The sequence below is a fragment of the Hippopotamus amphibius genome, chromosome 7 (assembly GCF_030028045.1).
Source record: "Hippopotamus amphibius kiboko isolate mHipAmp2 chromosome 7, mHipAmp2.hap2, whole genome shotgun sequence".
Taxonomy (NCBI): domain Eukaryota; kingdom Metazoa; phylum Chordata; class Mammalia; order Artiodactyla; family Hippopotamidae; genus Hippopotamus; species Hippopotamus amphibius.
The window spans coordinates 148,411,595-148,429,330 of record NC_080192.1 but is presented as its reverse complement, the minus strand read 5'-3'; the positions used below and the strand labels follow the sequence as shown (position 1 = coordinate 148,429,330).

Genomic DNA, 17,736 nt, shown 5'->3' with positions numbered 1-17,736 from the left:
ATATCCCTGCATTTATCTATTTCTTTGATTTTGTTAAAGAAGTTTTGTGGTTTTACATCTACATCTTGTATATATTTTGTTAGATTTATACCTAAATATTTCATTTTGGGGGCTGCTAATATACATGGTATATATTTTTTTGGGGGGGGGGTACACCAGGTCATGGTATATGTTTTTTATTTCAAATTCTACTTGTTTGTTGTTGGCATATGAGAATGTGGTTGAATTTTGTGTGTAAACCTGATATTCTACAACCTTGCTGCAACTGCTCATCATTTCCATGGTTTCGGGGGGGAGGAGGTCAACTCCTTCTGACTTTCTGCAGGGAAGTTCTGCAAACAAAGACAGTTTCATGTCTTCCTTCTCAATCTGTTCACCCTTCATATGGTTCTCGCTGTACAACGTCAGCAAGGACTTCCAGCCGGAGGGTGGAAGCAGTGGTGACGGGGACACCCTTGGTCGTCCCTGACTCCGGGGGGAAGCTTCGAGTCCCACCCCCACGGCGGGGCTGTGAGTCTTTGCCGCACAGTCTGAGGCTCTGTTGTTAGCTGCACACGTGGTAAGGATTGTTGGGTCTCCTCTGAGAACCGACCGCTCATCATCACGTGATAACCTTTTTTTGTCCCGATCACATTCTTTATGAAGTGTGTGCTCGTAGGAAAGTAATAACGCCTCTGCTTTCCTTTGATCGGTGTTAACATGGAGTGTTTTCTCCGCTCACTTGCTCTTAATCCGTGTGTGTCTTGGGGGCCACGATCGGCCCTTGTCCTCCCCTCTCTTGTGGATCCAAGAAGAGTTGTTGATTTTTCCATCCATTCAGCTTTGTGCTGCTTGTTATGTGGGAGTGGTGATGCTCAAGCTCCTTACATGCAGAACTAGAAATACAATAACTTTTAAATAGAAAAAAAAAAAAAAAACATTACCACTACACAGTGGCATTATGCTGGTTTAAGATAAAATGTTTTAAGTCAATTTCACATACTATCCAAAATAACAAGAGCGTATTTGAAAACAGGGGGCTGACAGATTTTACAAGAAAATGGAAATCTTTACTCTGCAAAATGTTAGGAAAAAGAGCTTTAGTGGAAAAAGTAGCAAGTTAATGATTGGAAGCTTTGGGCTGTAAACGGAATCTTTCTGTTTCCTGGCTGTGGGACCACAGGCACCTAATTCACCCTGTATTCAGCAGTTTCCTCAATTTTATGACGGGTAGTAAATGCTAGCTGAACACCTCTCAGGCTGAAGCGGAGCACTGAGGGACTTAATTTTCTTATAAATGTCTGAAGCTCCAGTACCTTTGAATGTAACAATTGAAATTTTACTCAATATTCAGCAACTTCTCATTGTAAAGGCAACACACAAAATATGGCAAGTGAATCAATACCTAAATATTTGCACATGCTTTTGTCTGACCTCGATTTTTGTATCCTGGAGCTGGAGGCAAGTTGCCAATAACAGTTTCTGCTTTGCCGGAATCTAACACAACCTTCTGTTAAGTTCTTAATAACTCTATTTATTTATCTACTTGATGCTGACATGAAATGTGAGGTTGTGAATATGAGGTGGACTGTTACAGCCTTTTCTGGCTGCCCCTGCCTCCTCCCCGCAGGTGGGTGAGTGAGGCTGGTGGGCTCTGTGTGCACAGAGGTTTGGGCCACGTGGGAGGGGCTCGAAGTCCTTAAGCGTCTCTGAGCTCAGATAACATAAACAGCTCTCGGGAGAGGAAGAGGGGTCTCTGGTCTGTTCCTCTCTGCAGTGAGAGGAAATAGATTGCTCCAGGGGAGTGAATCTCCACATGTCCCTGGTGATTTGCTCTCAGACCCCATCTGGGTCCCCTCCCCACCCCTCCGCCCCCGGGAAGGTGGTCTTTGCCAAGAAACACACACTTGTGGAGCCTGGTGCTAACCCTTTGCATCAGAATATTTAAATGAACTTGTAAAAGGCCCAGAGATTCTGCGGCAGATAATTTAGGAAAAATTGAGGAGAGAATCCTGTCTTCAGGGATGGCTTCTGAGCTCCTTTAAGATGCGGGAAAGGGAGGTTGTGGAGGACACCAGGAAAAGGAAGGGAGAAGGGCTGGAAGACAGGAACGGAGCAGCGTGGGGAGGGGAAGGCGGTGCGTTTTCTGGGGCCGAAGGGGGCACAGCCAGCGCTGAAGGACTGAGACCGCAGGGGTCTCTCGGGGGTGCTGATGGGCGCGGAAAGGCTGGACGAAGCCGGCGTTCTCTGGCTGTCCTCACGCCCTCGACTGTCCCTCCTTAGCGTGAAAAGTTATTGCCGATTTGCAAATTGGAGTCTAAGAAATAATGTTTCAGCTACTCGTGTTTTCAAGCATCATTAAAATGTGTTGAATAACACATATAAAACCAATTTTACAGCATCTTCTACCATTAACATATAAATTATATAGCAGTTGAGTATGACTATGCAAGAAATAGTAGAAGTAATTTTAAGGATGTCAATTAGGGAAGAATATTCTGTCATTTAAAAAAATATTTACTTGGAAAGAAATAATTTAAGTGAAGATTTGCAGACTGAAGACATGTTAGACAATTATGTACCTAATATAGAATATTACCGTATGTCACTTCTGGGGGTATACAAGTGTCCCACAATAATACTGAAATATGACAAGATGTTACATCTGAGAGTCTACAATTTCTGCTCTATTTGAAGTCAGATGTGGTCAGGTGAAATAGGAAATTGTCAAGGCAGAGTGCAAGGAAGAGAAAGACCTGCTTTTGAAAATTAATTAATAGACGTCTTTTAGGATTACAGAAAAGTGAGTGGCAGGCAGAGAGTTCAGGCCCCCCATCTCCGCTGTTGTCACCACCCTGCCTCCGTGGGCGCGTGTGTCACAGCTGATGACGTGCGGTACATTGCAGTGACTGATGGCTCCGTGGTCCCCGCACAGCTTCCAGAGGCTCTCAGGACGGAAGCGCTTCTCCTCAAGTCCACGGGAGAGGCGGTTCCATCCCAGAAGCACGCGCATCTTCTCAGCCCCACCTGTGCCTCTGACTGGGCACGTTCTCCTTGAAACAGTCACCGTGGCCCAGAGGGTGAGGCGCAGGGACTGACCTACGTCCGAGGGCACCTTCTGCCTGGCCGAGCTGTCACCCACCAGGAGCACGGGAGCCAGGTGCAGAGAGGGGGTCCTCCTGTGGGGGGTGGGGGGAAGGAAAGGGCAGCCTGAAGCACGGATGGCCCCTGCAGACTCACAGGACGTCGGGGCCTAACAGAGACGTTAGGGACGTAGCGGACTGGGTGAGCAGGTGGGCGCGCCGGCAAAGCGGGACTTTCCCTGCAAACTCATGACCCTCTTAGAGCCTCTAAATTGAACCTGAAGTTGGCCCTTAACGTAAAAGGAATCCGAAGAGAGTTCCTAAAATCATGCCCAGTGGGTGCGACAGGTAAGTTCCTCCATTACCAATCCTGGTGTCAGTAACGTATCTAAACATCTTCGTAGCTCAGGCCAGCAGCAGGACGTGGACTTGCTCACCAAATCCACCGTGACGTGTAGGTTAGTTTTCCAACGGTCCTGCTCCTGGTTTAGAATTTAATTAAGGTAAAGACACAGTGACTCGCCCCATTGTTGTAGATGTTTAAGTTCTCATACTAAAAAATAGCACGTGTCTTTTCATGTATAGTTAAAAAAAATTTTTCCCGTTTATTGAGGTATGATTGACAAAAATGTAATATATTTAAAGTGTAGAGTGTGATGATTTGGTATCCGAGTACTTGTTAAGTGATTCCCACAATCAAGTTAGTTAACACCTCCACCACCTCACAGTTCCCCTTATTTTGGGTGAAAACACATGAGATTCATGTGGCTGTCTTTTATTTCTCACAGGTGAGCACATTAGACTGGGTCCGAGCAGAAAAAACCTATAACCTCTGTGAGGTCCTATTTAAAGTTCACAAGGTAAGTTTCCTTTGCACACCGGATGCTTTCGTATTAACAAAGGTCCCTTTGGGCTTAAAGAGTGAGAGAACTATTTGGTCACCGCTGTCTGTTGGAACAGTAGGATAACATGAACATCGAGGTGCAGCCCACTGTCACGTGTCAAAATTCCACAAGAGAACATCGTGAAGGAAATTTAAGTCTTTTTCTTTGTTTTTTGTCGGCTCCTCATTATTTCATGCTGGCTTTTTTATATTTTCAGCTTGTTTATGTGGCTTTCCACACACCTGAGATGTTCATCTGCCATTGGGATGTCTTCAGAGGACCATCATACTTTATATGTGTGCTTCACTAATAAACTATAGAGCCTCTTGTATTTTTATCCAGCATATCTTTTCTGAAAGACTAAAAAACATTTTAATCAATAAACATGCTATGAAGTAATTATGAAATCATGACGTTAGCCAGGAGGATGGCTACAGTAAAACTATTAAACTCAATTCAGGGCAAATAATTACAATAATAACAATAATAAATGTCTAGCATTCAACATTTTTAAAAAGGAGACTGAATTCTATGAATGTCCTATTGCGAGTCTTTAGCGATCTTACAAAATCTCCCCCTTTTCTCGTGTGCCTTTAATGGTTGATGTTGGTCACTTTGCACATGTGAGTTTGAAATTATCGAGTATTTCATTCATTTCTCAAAAATTGAAGTAAATGTGTGATTATTGTAAGAAATAGCACTTTAGTATAAATTTTTTAAATGATTTGTTTTCACAATCACCATTTCAAAGTATACTCATTAATATTTAGTCCAGAAATCAAATTTGGTGGTGGTGGTGGTGTTTTCCTGTGACACTTTCTCCTCTCCAAAAATTCCTTCTCCCGGTCTTAAATTTCTGCGTCTGCATTTCACACCCACCATGAAAGAGATGAGAAAACTGAATCAATCAGACCTGACTGCAGTCGTGACTTACATCATAAACAGCGAATACTGAAAACATCGCTCAACAATGAGGCGCTTCCGGCACAAATACGCCCTCTCGACGTGCGAAGGGCCCATTTACGTTTTCCAGTGGAACGGAATCTACTCCTGTGTCTGGCAGAGGGTCCTGATGATGACGTCTTGTCTTTGCTGAGGGCACCTACTGGAGCCTGGCTGAGAGCTCCGTCTGCGTCCTGAGTTGATCCTTCCCGACCTGCGGAGTCAGTCTTCACCTCACAGCTGAGACTCAGACACACCGAGTAGGCGAGTAACTTCCAGAGGCCTCACTGGAGGCGGGTGGGGTCCAGGGTCCTTGGCCTAAGCTCAGCTAAATCCTATTCTCGTTTTTTTACGTGTAGACTATTCTTTTCCCCTCTGCACATGGAAGCATACACACCGTTCCACACGTCACTTTTTGCTCTACCATTTATCTCACGGATCGTCCTTCAATATACACAAGGAGGTGATTCCACTTTAAAACCACCACCTAGTATTGAATTCCATGCATGTATCATGTTTTATTTTACCAAGTCCTTATCAAGGAATGTTTAAGTTGTCCCTGTTTTTTTTTTTTTTTTTTTTTTTTTGCAGTTACAGACAATGTAATAAATCATTTCACACATGTGCACGTATATCACCAGGAAAAATTTAGAGAGGTGGAATTTCTAGATCAAAGGATGTGGACTGTTTATTGTGATAACCAACAAGGACCTGCTTATAGCACAGGGAACGCTGCTCAATATTCTCTAACAACCTAAACGGTAAAATAATTCAGAAAAGAATTGATGCGGGTACATGTATCACTGAATCTCTGTGCTGTACGCCTGAAACTGACACAACACTGTTAGTCAACTCTACTCCACTATAAAATAAAAATAAAATTACACAAGAAGAGAAAAGAAAAGAAACGCACGTGGAAACCATGAAATAACGTGTTTGCTGATTAGACAGTCAAAGATGAGAAGGTCGTGAGATGCGAGGAAGGACCTATCAGAACGTGAACGGCCCCCGTCCTTCGACCTAGACGCGCCCCCCTGTAAATCCTAGTCCACCTTTCCCGTCGGAGCACTGGCCGTGCCGTGCGCTCTCGGGAGTGTCCTTCCGTGACCTGTTCTCCAGCCACCTCTCAAGTGGAGCCGTGTGAGTAATGAGAATACGATTCTCAAGTCCTGTTCGAGGAAAACCGCACCCAACAAAGTTAAACAGGCGAAGAAGACGTCATTGGGGGCAGAGGCTGAGCTCAACCCCACTGACACAAAGGGCCGGGGTCCGCGGGCTGGGTGAGGGGTGGGCGTGGGCCAGGTGGGCCCCAGCCGAAGGAAGAGGAGCCTCTCTCGTGTCTTCATGGCGGGATTTAGTTTCGCAGCTTGGCCCGGGCCCCGCGGAGGGAGGCTCCCACCCACAGAGACCAGAAGACGGGCCCTGTGTCCACGCTCTGGGGGCATGGGTGGCGCCCAGGCGCGGGCTGTGGGACCGGCTGAGGCTTTAAAATCATCTACGTCTCCAAGGGGCAGAGAGAGGACTTGGAAGGATGAGTTTTCTACTGTAAATGCTCCAAGGATGGCAGGTGGGGGGGCAGAGTCAGGCAGGGGCCGTGCCGCTGGTGAGGCTGCGGGAACGAGGGTGGGGCAGCCTCTGTCACTGTCTCCGCAGCGGCTCAGGGACCTTTAATTTTGTAATCGCTCCCACGTTTTAGTCCTGAGGACACTGCCGTGCGTAAGAACTGGGTGACTGTTTCCAAAAGGAGCTGCAGAAAGTGTCTGGGCGTGAGCTGTGCGGCTCCGTCCCTTCACTTACGCCCCAGCACGCGCGGTACCTTGTTTTGGAGGAGGCTCGACGGGCTGAGTGGCAGAAAGTATCACGTCCGTGAAATCCTTCAGCGTCCTTTCCTGGGATGTCTCAGGCTGTTCAGAGGTGATTTTTGATTCTTCTCTCTGTTCTTGCGCATAGAGCTGAGGTTGGTCCCCTCCAGTGAAGACTCACAAACACCGCACTGCTCCATCCAACCAGCTCGCGCCCCAGAACTCACTCTAAGCAGGGACTTCACAAGAGTCAGATAGCTGCGCGTGGAAATATTTAACAATACTCTTAAGTAGTGAACATTGGAAGAGCGGTCAGGAGACCACTGAGAAGTAAAGACCTAACAGGATCGTACCTTTTAAGCACTCCATTAACATCACGTGACGCATTTATAGAATTCTGTGTACGGAGAGACACTGCGTGGAGGGAGTGTGAAAACAAATGAGGTGATAGAATGGCCTGTCTTTAAATGTCCTGTATTGTTGCTGTCATTATTTCAAATAAATAAGTAGGAGCAGGAAAAAAAGCCAGGTAATTTTTTAAAAATCGGCTTTGCCTTTTGTTTCCTGAAACGTGAACCCAGGGTGGTCTGTCTTCTCGCAGTCTGGGGCGGGGGTGGGGGGCTCCTCAGGCGCGTGCGGGTGGGGGCGGGATGCTGGGTTGTGTGGCCGCTGCGTGGTAGACGCGACCGCGAAGGCTGGCCAGGGCCCGCGCCGCCTCGCGGACTGCGTGCTCTGTGGGAGCCGCAGTGAGCCGCACGCTTCCTCCGTGCTGTCGCTGAAAGCCTGTGACCGCCTTTCTCACACCCCATCTTCTGGTTCAGAAACGGAGGCGCAGAGAGAAGCGAAAAGCTCAAGGTCCGCCGCCGATAATTGGCCAGGAAGGTCCCACGTGCTGTCTGTCTGACCCCAAAGGGTGTTTTTCCTCCGTTGCAACACACAGCCCCCCCACCGCAGCCGTCCCAGGAGAGCAGCGCCGCGCCCTCGGCCGCGTCAGCCACGCAGACGCCTGCCCAGAGGCCTTCTCTGCTGGTCCGTGCTGACCCTCGAGGTCGGCAGGGACCGACGGCGTTTCTGAGGCGTCCGGTCAGCGGCTCACGTCCGGCTCTCCCTGGCTTGTGGCCTGATGTCCTGTTTCCTGGAGAGTCTCTGCGCCTCCCCGGCTGAGCTCAAGGATCCGGGGGCTCCGAAGCCAAAGGGCAGCCTCTGTGCCAGGTTCACGTAGGATGCGGACGGGGGCACCAGGCGCACACGCGCACCCACGGGTGCACACGCGCACCCCCACACCACACGCCGCAGGGCAGCGGGTGTCTAAACGATGCGCGAGGACAGGTCCCTGCGTGACAGAAGCAGGCGGACGGCACGGAGTAGGTCCTGCACAGCGGCCTCGAGGCCCCGGGAAGGGAGTGGGGACCCCCGCCCTCAATGGCAGTCACTGGGTTTACACGCCTGCACCCAGAAAGCAGAAGCATGTTTCAAATAAAACCTGTGGGCTAACGAGGAAGGTTGTGCAGATTCGGGAAATGAACTCTGACCCGGAGTGTGAGTGGTGGGTGTGGCTTGTCTGAATGGCCCACGTGGGTCCGAATAGCGCCGAATCAGGCTGTGAAGACCTGGCCTGTGGGCAGCCTCGTGCCTCGTGGTGCTGTCCGGGCTGTGGTCACGTCCCGTCTCTCCAGGCCGCTCAGCAGCCCCGGAGGGAGGTGCACCTGCTCCCTTCCCCCGGAGGCTGTGCAGGCAGGGGCACGTCTAGCGCAGGGCCTGCGCGGACTGGCCATGGGCGCCTGTGCAGCGAGTGGGTGAACGAGAGACGGAGACGGCTGTGACCCTCCAGGGGAGAGAGACAGAGATGCAGGGAGGCAGAGATGTAGAGATGCAGAGAGACAGAGATGCAGAGAGACAGAGAGAGACAGAGACACAGATGGAGAGACAAAGAGAGAGACAGAGATGCAGAGGCACAGAGACAGAGACAGAGAGACGCACAGAGAGAGAAGGGGACCCAAAGGCAGAGAGAGACAGAGAGACAGAGGTAAGGCAGCCTTGGCCAGTGACGCTGACCCATCTGGGACCCCGGTTCTCCTGACCCCTGAGTGAAGCCTGAAGCTGGCTGCTCCTTCGGTGGGTGTGTCCACGGCTCGGGGGGCAGGTGCTGGAGATGCCCCTGCCCCGTGGTTCAGAGCCGCCAGGACACCCTCCCGGGCCACCTGTGACCTGCGGGCTGATTCACACGTTGTGCTTGAATGTTTAACCGGAAACTGAACAACAGCTCTTTTTTGTTGCTTTAACCTTTGCTTTTGAAGCTATTTCTAACACGTCTTCTGTGTGGTCAGGATCTCTGGGGACACATGATTAGGTATCGGTGGCCCTCGGGGACCCCGGGTGCTCTGCACGCAGCCAAGGAGGGGTCAGCCTTCAGGGACCCGGCAGGGGGGAGCCATGGGGCCCCATCGTCCTCCGTGTTTGCTGGTTTTGTGCTCAACTCGTGCATGAACCTCTCCTGACTCTTATCTTCATCTTTAAACTAAACATAGAAACAGACATTGTGGCCGCTGTTGTTTCAGGGGAGAGATGCTTGCGGGGCGTTGGGAGTGGACACGACGGACGCACGGATGTTCACTTCCGGACCCGTTTCCACAGCCGTGACGCCAGGGACACTGCTCCTGAATCCAGACGCGTGGCCGGGGGGGCCACCTGTGGAGCACGGCCCTGGCCCCCAGCCCGGCAGGGGCCCCTCCATCCCGGGCGCCCTCGTGGAGTGGTTCCCCGGGGACCGTCCCCTCTAACCCACGTCCCCCCCCGTGTTTCAGTTCTGGCTCTCGGACGACTGCTGGGCACAGGCCAGCCTCTGCCCGGGTCTCCAGGACCCCGGCTGCAGGGACCACAGGCCCTTCTGCTTCAGCGTCCTCGTGGGCCACGGCGGGAGCCATGTGTTCAGCGTGGAGCTGGGGAGCGAGCTGGCCACGTGGGAGCTGTCCTTCCAGAGGGCCACCTTCCTGGAAGTGCAGAGGATGGGGGTAAGCGACGCCATCGTGTCTGATGAAACTGCCCGGGTCCCCGAGACAGCGATTAGAGCGGGTGTAGCTATTGTTCCAGAAAACGTGAGTCTTCGGGAGCTGGCCGTGTCTCGCCTGGGTCCCCACGTCAGGTGTGCCCCGTAGGTGAAATGGGTGAATTGGGGGAAAGGTGAGACGGGGTGGTTTCATCTCGTTTACATCTGTCTTCCTGTCTGACGCGAGGAAGGGGCTCCGACGCCGTCTAAGGGCAGCGCCCTCCGCCGCTGGGGCAGCCAGGTCCCCGGTGCTTGTTCGCTGACGGTTTGCTGTGAGGCCACCTGGACGTCTGTCCTGTTTACGGCGCTTAGTGGCCTCTCGCCTCAGACTCAGCGATCCAGCGAGGAGCCTGAAACAGCTCGCGTGTCGAGGTCGCGTCTCCCTTCTCGGGTCACGGTGGGGGGGGTGCGCCGAAAGATGAGGCAGAGCGTGCTGTCATCCGCGTGGTTGTAAACAGCGGCTGTGCGTCACGGGGTGGGGGGGGGCGGTATGCGCGGCGAGAAACCGGAGTGACAGGAAACGGACACGAGGCGCCGGGGTCATTCACCTGCACACGGGAGCTCCGGCTCCTTGCTGGCCTGGGGTCAGCTCCCACGCGCCGAGGGCTTGCGAGCCGCGCCTTCGTTCATCAGCGCTGCTCTGATTGTGAAAAGATTCTGTGTCATCATGTAGCTCTCGTTCAGGTTGTGAGAACGTACGAGTCCCATGCTGCTCGGCGCTGGCACGGGGCGTCCCTTCAGCTGCGTGATGTCCTCTGGCATCTGCGGTCCACACAGTGGGTCCCACGGAGACGGTCACGGAAACCAAGCCCGGTTTCCTCCGAGGCCCTGCCGTCCCCCTGTTCAGCTGCAGCTCTCTCCCAGCAGGGTGAACATCTTCCCTGGGAATCTTTCATTTATTGTTCATGAACTGACCTAACTTTCAGTTGGAAACACCGTGGATATAAGAAAGTGCTACCCCGTGCATTTGAAGTCACAACCATGGCCAGTATGTTTAGGAAGCCAGGCTTCAAGCTGGGCTAGACGGCATCCGTGTTGAAGACTTTAAAATTATAATCCACCTAAGTTCTACCAGACAAGAGAGTCCAGCTTCTGTATCTGCAGAGTCTCGTCGCGTGCGACACACCGTGAGTCTCCCTGGCTGTACGGCACAGCCCTCTCTGGAATGTCTTTCCAGCCGGCCCGGACGTCTTTAGTTCCTGCTCCTGGAGCGGTTTTCCCCTCCACAGCCGACCCCGTCAGCAGAGAACCCCGGCATTTCCTGGTGTCGCCTCTACGTTGGTTCCTTAAAGTGAGTTGGCCCCCCTTCGCCCGTCCAGATGCTCTTTACCTGCACTTTACAAATTAAGTTTAAAATATAAGCAAGATGCTCAAAACGCAGACGTCAAGGCAGACGTGGCGGCAGGAGGTCCGCGGCGGAGCTGGAAGGAGCTTCGGGGCCGGGGTTTCAGATCCTCTGAGCCAGGTGGTGGAAGTGGCCGCCCGAGAGGCAGCCCGCCCTCCAGGCCTTGCAGGTGTCCCCGAGCCCCCAGCCAGGCTGCTCCCTGCGCGTCCAGGGGGACGGCAGACGGTCTGTGCCTCCGACCCCCGCACTACTGCCCTGGACCCACGCCTTCCCCAGCATTCGCGATCAGGCTGCGGGTCAGGGCGCCACGCTCTGTCCGCCCCTCGGCCTGAGCCCACGGGGCCTCCGCTCTGGCCTGGGGGTCCCGCCCGGCCGTCCTTCGGCCACGCGCACCAACGCACAGCGGGGAGACGGTCCCCGGCTCGTGTGTGCCTCCTGTCCGCCCCCAGGTCCTAAGCGGACGCGTCTGTGGCAGAGCCCGCGCGTCCCCGTGTCCCCGCGGCCGTGCATCACTGCAGCGCGGACGGCACTGCAGGCAGGTGCAGGCCTGGCTCCGGGCCCGTGAAGCTGTCTGGGGGCTGGATGGACTGTTGTCCTTGACCCTCGGGCCTCACTGACCTCCCCCACGCCGCAGCACCCCTGCGGCTCCTTCTGCGTCTGTGGCCCGTCCTCCGCCCACACCCTGGTTTTCCTTTTGGACATAGTGTGACCCCAGGCCTCGGGGACACGGGTCGCCCCCGGGTTCCACCGTGCAGGACAGATGGCCGCTGAGCAGCGTTTGGGGACGCGGGTGGACGGCGGCAGCCGTGCCGTTTGGGGACTAAACTGTTAAACAGCCCCTGTTCCTTCTCCAGCTGCTTGAATACAGAAGAGCTGCGGGTGAGAAAACACATCTAGACCATCGGAGCCGTGCTCTCCGTGGAAATTTTGCTTGAAAACTCTAAAATGAGCAATCTCCACGGTAAATATTTGCAAGTCTCCAGAGTGAATTGCCGACATCTGTGTAATTGTGAGAGATGCTGTTTAGTGCTGTTCTTGGTCCAGATGAGCTCTGCTGAATGTTCCCCGGGAAGATGCTGGAGCACGGACTGGGTTACCGCTCGGCAGCTCTGAGGACCATTGCAGCTTAATTTAATGAAATGGAAACTCGGAGCGCTGCTTGCAACGTTTCTATTTCTGCTCCTGAGTTTATTCCGAGGTCAATCCAGGCCTTCAGTTAGCGTTCCCGTCACGGAAGAGCACAGCCAAATGAGCCCTTATTAACCGTCCGTGCTCTAAACCTCCCTCTTTCCCGCCTGTAATCATCTGGTCCTGGGGCTGAGGGCAGGAAGGGAACGGCGACGTGACCTGAACACGCGGCTGAGAATCTCATCTGGAACAGACTCCTTTTGTCGCCTCCTCTTGCCTACCTCCGCGTGCCTATTTGTGTGGGTCGGTTACTTTTCCCAATCCTGGAGGAGTGGCTTCTGTAGGAGACGTCCTGGGGTTCCAGCAGGGCACTCCCCTCTGGTCATCAGAGCTCTGTGCTCTCGTGGTGCCCCGTGTGTGTGGTGGGGGGTCCTTCTGCTGTGGTGGGTGGACTGCTGTGGGCACCCTGGTAGGCGAGGCTGGCCCCCGGCCCCGCTGGCGGCCAGGCCCCCTTGTGCTGGTGGTGGAGGTGTGTCCTGATGCCACTAGCTGTGGGCCCCAGGGGCGCCTAGGGCTGGTCCAGACCTGCTAGTGGGCTGGGTGCCTCGGGGGGACCCAGGGCTGGTGCTGGCTTTCTGGCGGGTGGGCCTGAGTCCCCACTTGACTGGCTGCTCAGCCTGGGAGGCCCCACTGGCTGGTGGGTGCAGCTGGGCCCCGGCACTAACAGGCTGCGGGGAAGACTCCACGGTGACGCTCGGCAGGACCAGTGTCCTTGTGGTCAAACGTGCTCCCAGAGCGGCCGCTGCCACCATCCCTGTCCCCAGGTGAGCTCCGGCCGCCTCCAACCTCCCTGGAGACGCTCCGAGATCCGCAGGTGGGTCTGACCCAAGCTTCTTTCGGATGAATGACCCAGGCACCAGAGGGACGCCACACCCAGCAGGTCAGGGTGTCCTTGGCCAGCACGGCACCCGCGCACAGAGGGTTCCGCCCCCGTTACCTGGATAACATCATCTTCCCAGAATCATTTCCCCAAAGGGTGCAGCAACTCATATGGGGAGAGCGACTCTTTAAGTAGGAAATGTCCTCTTCAATAAATGACCGCCCTTCCTGCCTCGAATACTCCTTAGTGTTAACCCGGTCCCCAGAGGTGTTAAGTGAGGACGTGGAAAGTGTAGCCTGGAAGCGTCAGGACGGGAGGAAATGTCTCCTGAAATAGGACTCGCAGGAGGCACAGTCCCCGCCGGCGGGCTGGGCGGCGTGGGGAGCTCAGCTCCGGCTTCTGCCTGGTGGGTCTGCTGGTGCCCGACGTCACCCACCGCTGCGACAGGATCCCTGCGCTTAGCGTAGAACTGGATGGAGTAACGACCACGGGAGCCATTGCTCACCCGTCTGGCGCTCGCACGTCCCGAGCCCTGTGACGGGCTCCGCACACACCCACCACCTGATCCTCGCAGAGCCCGGGCCTGCTGGGGCCACGGGTGCCCATTTTTTAGGGGGCAAAGTGTGGGTGGAGGCTTACGTAACGTCCCCGGTTCTCCGTGCTCGTCGGCTGTGCGGGGACGACTCAGGGCAGGTCCTGGGCTGTGACCGCCGCCCCCTGCCTCTCACAAGCCGGAGGCCCCCCGCACGGACTGCCCGCCTGTCTCCCGGGACGTCGCCGGGTTCCTGACGCCCTGCTCCGTGCCGCCGTCCACGGACCTGCCCGGGCCGCGCTCTCTGGCTGCTCCGCCCCCGTGGGAGCCCTGCTCCCGAGGGAACAGGCAGCGGGACGCGTTCCGGCCTGGCCCAGGGTCTGGAGACAGATCACGCTCCCCAGGGAAGCACGGTCGTGGAGGGTGTCACTGTTAGCAGGGGCTCACGTCAGGAGACGGCTGTGCACGCAGTGGCCATGGAGGGAAGGGGACGCGCCCCGCGCCCTTCCTGCTCCGTGCCCCGGTGCAGGACACGCCAGGATGGACACGCGCCCCCGACGCGGGGCTCCCGAGACGTGGCCCTCGCCCCACTGACAGCCGCGCGGGGCCCCTGCCCGACGCTGAGCATCAAGCGGTGGCAGCTCCGTGGGAATCAAAGGCCGTTTCTAGCTTCTTCCTCGCTGTCTCCCTGAGGGGAGGTGGCTCGTTCCCAGTCGCCTTCATGAACGGAAACCTGCGTCCCACCGTTGAAAGTCAGGACCTAATCGCACCCTGTTCCCGCTGCACGTGCCTGTAGGGAAGGAGCAGGGCTGCCGGGTCCTCAGGGAGCATCCATCCTCACGCCCGTGTCCTGAACAGGAGACCGAAAGCAGGGGCGCCGCGCCCGGGAGCCGCAGCCCGGGTTCCGTGTGACCTCGGTCCTCCAGGCTGCCTCCCCGCGGTCTGGTTTTTTAAGACTAGTCTTTGACGGGGGACGTGTTGTAACGGCCTGGTTCATGTTGAACGTCATTATTAAAGAATGTTTTCTCACCGCGAATACCTTTTTCTAGTCCAGGACGTACACGTGCAGCTGGCAAGGAGATGCTCTGTGCTTCACGGTGGATTTTGCTCTGGGGTTCACCTGTTTCGAGAGGAAGACCAAGGTAAGGGCCGAGCCTGGGGGACGGCGACGTTCGCGGTGTGTCTTCTTACACTTCGGGGCCAGCGCCCACGCGTCTGCAGCCGTCGCCAGCCCCTACAGCCTGTGTCGTGCGCAGGCTGTCCTCCGTGGTGGGCCTTCTCTCTGGAAGCTCAGGGTCTCAGGATCTCACAAGCCCCAGAGCCGGGCAGGGCTGACGCCACACCACCGGTGCCCGCGGGCAGGTGCCAGGGGCTGCGGTGGGGGGGGACTGCCGGCAGGACCGTCCCTCTCGGGGGCAGGCTCCTCCGCACCGACTGAGCACTTTGGGGGACCCCTCAGCCCCGCCGGACCTAACACCTGGGCAGTTTGGGCAGGAGGGCGACACCGCACACCTGGTGGAGCTGACCTGGTGCTGACTCCACACCTGTGAGCTATGACAGGAGCTTAGTTTCACTGGACGTTAAATGACCGGTGTGAGGGGTGGGAAATAAGACCCGTTCCCATCAGCATCTCCAAGGGGCCCGGGTGTCTGCAACCGCACAAGCGCTGAGGATTTTGCTGCCAACACAAAGCCAGTATTGTGTCCCTTAATATTTTTTAACATCCACTGTCTGCTAATTAGGATTGGAGAGGAGGCAAGAGCCCCTCCAGGGACACGGAAATGTCACAGCCTGGGTGGGAGCTGCTACCGGCACGCAGCGGGGAGGAGTGGGCGGTGATGTCCCAGAGTGCGGGGAGGGGCGGGGGCCACGGACCCCGCGGGGAGCCCCGTTCTGGGTGGGCGTCCACACCCTGCGCAGAGCTCTGGACCGGAGGCCCACTGTGCCCTTGTCATTCTGCTTCCTCCTGGGAGAATGGTGCCCCCAGCAGGAGTGCCCAGACTGTTTAGAGGGGCGAGGGGTCTGCCTGCGCAAAGGCCGGGTGTTGGGAAGGGTCTCCTGCCTGCCATCCGGCATCAAGGTCGCAGAGGGGACCAAGGGCTCCCAACCCCACGCGGGCATCCTCCCAGGTACCGCACCTGGTCCGCCGCACGCGTCCCGCCAGCTCCTGCTACGTGCAGGACCTCGTTCCACGTGTCCTCGGAGACGGGGACGCGACAGAGCACCTCCCCCTGAGAAGGGAGACACCCTGAGCACAGCTGTTAACCGGCAGCCCTGATTTACTTGCCTTGCGGTTCAAGGGACCCTGTGTGTCAGGAAATCTAAACTGAGACTTTCCAGAGTGCAGCCCGAGTGTGTCTCTGAAGCCGGTGCCCCTTCCCTGGCTGCTGGGAGGCCTGTGCAGGCCGTGGGGCCCGGCCTCGCCCACTCGGTCCGGCAGCAGAGCCTCCACGTCCTGTCCCCGTTTCTGTGGGCAGGTTGTTCCCAGCCAGCGGCTCTGGGGCTTCCGTCGGGGTTTGCACAGCCCCCGGCGCCCAGGGAGCTGGCCGGGGTCACCGTGTCTCCGGGTGGGGCCCCCGCCACGCGGTCTTGCTCTTTGGGGCCGCACGGCACCCACCCCACGGGGCCAGGCTGGGGAGGGGGCGTGAGTGATTCTGAGAGGTTGGAATGCGGGGGTGCCTGGCCCTCTCCCTTCGGGGGACCCTGAGGCCCAGAGCCCTGACGTTCCCGAGATGCTAGAGGAAGACGCCACTGGGATGGAGCAAAGGACAGGAAGCCGCCTCCCCAAGGACCGCGTCCCGCCGGCCCGCAGCCTGTGTGGCCAGGCTAGGTCTGGACGGCTCGGCGTGGCTCGCCCAGGGCTGCCGGGGGTCTGGGGAGCCCGGGCTGGTGTGGGACGCCCTCAGCCCTGCCTGCCCGTGGGCCTCCCCTTCCCTGGCCACTCGTGTCTCTGTCTTTAGGGTCTCGCCCCCGCGTGCCCCCGTCTCCCAGCAGCGGCAGGCGGGTCTGGGCTCGGGGCCCCGGGGAGACGGTCCCCAGCCCCGCACCCGGCACGTTTCCCCGCTCCGCCCGCACGCGCATCAGGTAAGACTTGAAGCAGCCACACTGTGCGCAGCCGGGCTGTCGTGTTACGTGCCTGGCAACAGAACTGCGTGGCTGAAGGAAGCTCTCCCGTCCAAGTGCACGTATCCGGGGCCCGCGACCAGCTCACTCTGCCGGCTCCCCAGGCTGCCCCTCGGCCCCCCCGGCGGAGAGGAGGTGGCTCCTCCAGCGGGGCCCCGGGGTCCCGCGGGGTGGGGGCGGGGGGGCAGCTGCCGGACGTCCCGGCGGGGACGGACGCGCGGCCCCCGTGTGTGGCCACCACAGCCTCCGCCTTCCGGCCGCCCGCAGCTGAGTCTTCCGCTGCTCAGTGTCACGTCCACTCGCGCTCAGCCGAGTTTTGATAAAGTTCCAGTTAAGCCTTCCTTTTGTTCATGCGACTCCCTGGGTCGGACGCCAGACCCCTCCCCTGGCCCGGGTCCCTCTGAAGGTGGGCGCTTGCGGCCGCACTTGTCTTGTGATTGCTTCTTCATCGCGAGAAGTTCTGGGCCAATACTTACACGTTTAGGTGGTGTTCAGACAGTCATGGAAAAGGAAACCAAGATATGGCAGAAAGAAAGGTACTCCAGAGGCTTGTTTCATGGATTCCTTTTGAAATTTTATTTTCAGACCTCACAATATTTGAATTCGTTTTGAAAAGAAAAGGTTTCTCAACCTGACTGTGAAGAGTGTACCAGTGAGTCGTTAATATATAAAATATTTATAATTTTACTTCATTTGACGTATCTTCAGCCTTAATGTAGGATGACATTTGCACGTTCAGTATTAATAGGATTTCAGTTATTTCTAGATTGATATGAAATAATTTTGAAGATAATTAAATAGCTATTGAGTATGAAATAATTACGAGTAATTATGAAAATGAGGTTTTTTTCCATATGCCCTTTATGTAAGTCATTATAGAAAAATGTGGGGGCCCAAAAATATTTAGATTGGGATTGATCATGCTTATTTCCACAAGATAATTAGCACTTCTACGCTACATGACACTGTTAGACCAGCCCACTTGTGTGTGA

The 17,736-nt window shown here is 55.7% G+C and overlaps 1 protein-coding gene across 1 annotated transcript in view; it reads left to right on the top strand.

Annotated features, from left to right (window-relative positions):
• SNTG2 (syntrophin gamma 2) overlaps window positions 1-17,736 on the top strand; it is a 118,882-nt gene that overhangs the window by 88,076 nt on the left and 13,070 nt on the right. Inside the window, exons 13-15 of the mRNA XM_057742662.1 lie at window positions 3,851-3,922; window positions 9,495-9,701; window positions 14,671-14,763. Of these exons, the coding sequence (XP_057598645.1) occupies window positions 3,851-3,922; window positions 9,495-9,701; window positions 14,671-14,763 (372 nt within the window). The remainder of the gene's footprint in view (window positions 1-3,850; window positions 3,923-9,494; window positions 9,702-14,670; window positions 14,764-17,736) is intronic.